Genomic DNA, 5,150 nt, shown 5'->3' with positions numbered 1-5,150 from the left:
AAACCATCTAATCTAGTTGATTTCTTTGTATTTACACATACAAAACGTTTTTTTTTTTTTTTTTGATCAACACATACAAAACGTTTAATATTTATAAAACTACGGGTGCACATGCCACCATAGTCTTGGCACTGGCTTCGCCCCTGGTAGACTGTGACTTGGATATTATCTTGTACCGCAAGGCTCTTGCTCAATTAAAAATAAAAACAAAACTAACAAAAATATTTTTGTAAAAAAAAAACATAAAATATTTAAATGTGTACGTAAAAGAAATTTAATTAGATAATTTCTTATCTAGTTTTTTTTCTCTCTCTAAAACCTCAGACATCTCTCTAGAAGCTCTAAATCAAAATCTTGTTTCGGTGGCCGGTGGTTTCTAAACCGCCGGTCGCCACCCCTTTTGGATCTTTTTGTTTCCGACTTGTTCGGATCTAAATTCGGCGATGTCCGATTGTAAATTCCGTTTATCGGACTTTTTCTTTTATTTCTATTTTGTTCTTTTTTGTTCTATAATCCTCTTCGCGTAGTATTAGTGCTCAACCCTGAAAGATAGTGATGTCATTCTATTCATCGGCTGCTTGTCCCCTCACTCAAGTGCTTGTAATTCCTTACTCGGTCATATCTATGGTCTATGGAGTATAGGTTTCCTTGGGCGAAGGTTCAAGAAGATGTTGTTGCTTGGAGCGTAGTGTGGTGATTCAGAGCTTCGGTCGTGTTAGATGAAGTTTTCTGAAGAGTACAAACTTCGGTTAAAGGATTTTCTTGAAGTTCGTGCGGTAATAGCATTAATATTGTCACAAGTCTCACCGGAGTAGACGCTGTTATTAACGAGAAATAATGGACTCCGGAGTGAACAGGAGCAAGAGCAGCTTCATGATAACGCAAACCACATCATCGCTACACGTGTTTCCTACTTCTGTTTTGTAACCTTATCTATTAAGTTAGCTTGTGGTTTCGCAAACCAATTTGTACCAAAATCTGGCCCAAAATCTTTTATGGGCTTTGTTTAATGAAAATATGTTGCAAAAAAAAATTAGATAATTTCTTAACATTTCCACCTAACCGAATGAAAAAGAGACAAATCAATGAAACCAATTTAAGTTCTAAACCGGAATGAAATAAAATATACACTTAAAAATGTCTATTGGTACCCTGAAAAGCTTTTTGTTCGACTAGTCGTCATATTTTGCTACGTGTAAACTTAATAACTTTCCTTCTCTTACTTTATATATCGCTCTAAAATGTAAAGGGACAGAAGTTTCGCACAAAAAGTTTGAAAAAAGACATTAAAGGTTTTAGAGAAGTGAGAAAAAGTGGTAGCTATGGAGAAGTATGAGATCGTGAAGGATTTGGGATTTGGTAATTTCGGATTGGCTCGGCTTATGCGTAATAAAAAAACAAACGAGCTTCTGGCTGTCAAATTCATAGATAGAGGATACAAGGTTTTTCTTATTCTTCTTCTTTTGTATTTTTTTCTGTTGATCTGTTCTTCCTTATATCAGAAATATTCATATTATTATAAAAAAATGATTTGTTGATGCAGATAGACGAGAACGTTGCAAGAGAAATCGTCAATCACGGATCTCTCAATCATCCCAACATTATTCGGTTTAAAGAGGCAAGATAAATTTATATTCTTGTTTTTAATCAAGAATTGAATCTTAGGTTAATTTATTGTCCTTAACTCGAATCTCTTGGTTGACACATAGTTAACAAATATATATATATATTATGTTTTGACTCTTAATTCGTATTCTCTCCAAACTCAAATCTTGGACGAACCGGTCCATTGATATATTCGAATGCACAATCATTGAGAAGCTACAAAACATATGGCATTTGGTGCCTAATCAAACTTTAAACTTGGTGTGTGTTGATGACTTAGGTTGTATTAACTCCTACACATCTTGGAATTGTAATGGAGTATGCAGCGGGAGGAGAACTGTTCGATCGGATATCAAGCGCAGGACGATTCAGCGAAGCTGAGGTTTTTCAGAAATGAAATTGTGTTAACAAATATACACGCTTTATATTTTTAGCTAAAAATGAATTGATAATTTATAACCATTTATTCTACTTGCAGGCTAGATATTTCTTTCAACAACTCATTTGCGGAGTGTATTACTCACATGCAATGGTAAATTTAATTTTAATACATACCATTAAATTGTATGATATATTTGTGTTATGTGTTTTATTGATGAACCAAATTAATTTTGCAGCAAATATGCCATAGAGATCTGAAATTAGAAAATATTTTGCTTGATGGAAGTCCAGCACCCCGTCTAAAAATTTGTGATTTTGGCTACTCGAAGGTTATTATTTTCTTGATCATTCAAACTTTTTCGGCTTTTATAACTTATAATTAATTTCCACATGTTTAATAATTTTGTTATCATGTAGTCTTCTATTCTGCATTCAAACCCTAAATCAACGGTGGGGACTCCGGCATATATAGCCCCGGAAGTTTTTGGTCGTTCGGAATACGACGGGAAGGTAATCAAATTATTTTCATAATTCCATATTTTTAGTAATAGTAGTGAAGATATTTACAGGTCTGAATTCCACTTTCGATAGTTATAAAACAATAAAAGATAGAAAAGAGTAGTAAACGACAAATTAAGCTTCATAATTTCGACTCACATGACAACTATTACTAATCTTATATAGGATACTATTTGTTTTCCTGTCGCCATCATATAGGATAAATATAATATATAGTTTCGACTTTACCCCATATCTATTCAAATCAAATGGCCATTCTCCAATAAATTTGGCAAACGTCACTATATTCACTATTCAACTTAACATATCTGTTTTCGGAAATTACGTGCATAACGCTTGGTGGTGTGACCTTTTTAATTCATTTAAATCCATTACTAAGAGGACGCTTGTCTATTTCGGATAAACCGATCAAAATTTATTATTATTTTTTTTGTTATATTTAAATTCTGTAAAAGTTTCGGAAAAAAATTCTTTAGGAGTTATTAATATATTTGATTAAATAATTTTTAACTCAAATTACTACTGTGATGAACCAATGCGGACTAAGTTTTGTGTTTAAGTTGCTTATTGTTCCTAAAAGAAAGAAAATGAAATCCGAGGTTGTTTGATATAATATTTCTACATACAGTCAGTTGATGTGTGGTCTTGTGGAGTGGCACTCTATGTTATGTTGGTAGGAGCTTACCCTTTCGAAGACCCTAAAGATCCCCGCAATTTCCGAAAAACTGTCCAGGTTTTTTTCTTTTTTAGATAACATTAAATGAGATGACGTCATTTTTTTATCCGTATAAACACAATCTTATGTCATTCTGATGGAATTTCAGAAAATAATGGCTGTTAAGTACAAAATTCCAGGATATGTTCACATATCTGAAGATTGCAGGAACTTATTGTCTCGTATATTTGTTGCTAATCCATCACATGTAAGTATCCCCTTTTTTTTTGTCAACAAGTAAAATATATATCAGATTGTTCTAACTAAAACAAAAAAGATTGTGTTTTCATTTAAAAAGTTTAGTTTATAAAACACTTATCCTATTTTACATGTATTTGTAGATTATAAAACTGAAATATAAAAATAACATTTTCAAATAAATTTGAAAGTAAATGTAAACGTAAACAACAGACTATTCTTTATAAATTTAAACTTGTTATCAACTAATTGTTCTTTAAATTTTTGTTATTTGAACTGTTCAGAGAATTACGCTCAAAGAGATTAGGAGTCATGCATGGTTCCTGAAGAATTTGCCAAGAGAACTAAAGGAGTCCGCCCAAGCAGTCTATTACCAAAGGAATGTTAATCTTATTAACCTTTCTCCTCAAAGAGTAGACGACATTATGAAGATAATTGGTGAGGCAAGGACCCTTCCAGACCTTTCACGCCCACTCGAATCCCGTGAAGATGGTGAAAAAGATGATGTTGAAGAAGAAGAAGAATATTTGGATGCTAATGATGAAGAATGTGATGATGAATATCCATAAACAAAAATATTACTAATGTTGTCTAGTTATGAGAAGTACTTGTAATTTTATTTTTAAATTTCGGTTTTAAGTTACAAAAGAACATAACAAACAAAAATAAAATCTATTTTGAGTAACAAATCGATTATGTTGGGAAAAGAAGACGAGGAAGGTATGAAAAGAGTACAACTAGCTTGTGTGTCAATGATGAGAGAGAGAGAACGAAAATCGAGTCTAATGTATTAGGTGTACTGATGATCATTCTACTTGTATGTTAGACCAAACAAAAACAAACTTAACAGTTTAAAATTATATTTGACCAAAAAAAAAAAAAAAACAGTTTAAAATTATACTCCTTCTCTCCGTTTCTTATTGTAAGTAGTTTAAGAAAAATTCTTTTGTTTCAAAATGTAAGTAGGAGTAGTATACATCAGATATCAGAAGCGTGGTGGGCCCATAACCCACAGGTCCCAAGATCGAAATCTGGCTCTAATATGTTAGATTTAATTTTGGTTGTTTACTTTCAGTCTAATATATTTATCCAAATTTTCATGTGTATGTTACAAATTGGGCCACACAGGTTCAAATAACTTTCTATATGATATGTTCTTTGGAAAAATGTATATATCTCTGATTAATATATTATTAATCAAATAACACTATGCTATTGATTGAGGATTTGCAACTAACCATACGAGGATCAAACGATGAAAAGTGATATAAAATTTATCTTTGGCTGTTTACTATCGAAAATTGGGATGGGTCTAAAATGCATGTTATCTATCCAAATTTTCATGAGTATGCTACAAAATGGGCCACACATGCTCGAATATTTTTCTGCACGATATGTTCTTTGGAAAAACGTTTACATCTCTGATTAATATTATTAATCAAATAATACTATGCTGTTGATTGAGGATTTGCAATTAACCATACAAGGATCAAACGATGATAAGTGATATAAGAGAAAATTCTTATTATAAATGAATACTAAGAAATATCTATCTATATATATATATATATCTATCTATTATTATATAATTGAGTTTCCTTCTCTCCTAGAGTGTCCACATGGGATGCCACGTCAGTAAGTCGGGTTCTGACAGCGCGACATATGTCCCAGAAGCAAAACTCATCGTTTCATTTATTTTGGTTTGCAATTCGTTTGGGCTTTACGATTTATA

General features: G+C 32.1%; 1 protein-coding gene across 1 annotated transcript; it reads left to right on the top strand.

Moving 5' to 3' along the window:
* The first annotated feature begins 1,154 nt into the window (after nt 1-1,154).
* LOC106392135 (serine/threonine-protein kinase SRK2J-like) lies at nt 1,155-4,045 on the top strand. The gene is made up of 9 exons (XM_048756338.1): nt 1,155-1,442; nt 1,544-1,618; nt 1,886-1,987; nt 2,084-2,137; nt 2,223-2,315; nt 2,404-2,496; nt 3,134-3,238; nt 3,330-3,428; nt 3,703-4,045. Exons 1-9 carry the CDS (start codon nt 1,323-1,325, stop codon nt 3,985-3,987), a joined length of 1,026 nt encoding a protein of 341 aa, XP_048612295.1. The 5' UTR covers nt 1,155-1,322; the 3' UTR covers nt 3,988-4,045.
* Nucleotides 4,046-5,150: the final 1,105 nt, after the last annotated feature.

The sequence above is a fragment of the Brassica napus genome, chromosome C4, assembly GCF_020379485.1.
Source record: "Brassica napus cultivar Da-Ae chromosome C4, Da-Ae, whole genome shotgun sequence".
NCBI lineage: Eukaryota > Viridiplantae > Streptophyta > Magnoliopsida > Brassicales > Brassicaceae > Brassica > Brassica napus.
This window is presented reverse-complemented; position numbering and strand designations above follow the sequence as displayed.

Coding starts and splice junctions, on each gene's coding strand:
- LOC106392135 (XM_048756338.1), top strand. CDS start 1,323: ATGGAGAAGTATGAGATCGTGAAGGATTTGGGATTTGGTAATTTCGGA. Junction 1,988..2,083: donor GACGATTCAGCGAAGCTGAG/GTTTTTCAGAAA, acceptor TTCTACTTGCAG/GCTAGATATTTCTTTCAACA. Junction 3,429..3,702: donor TTGTTGCTAATCCATCACAT/GTAAGTATCCCC, acceptor TGAACTGTTCAG/AGAATTACGCTCAAAGAGAT.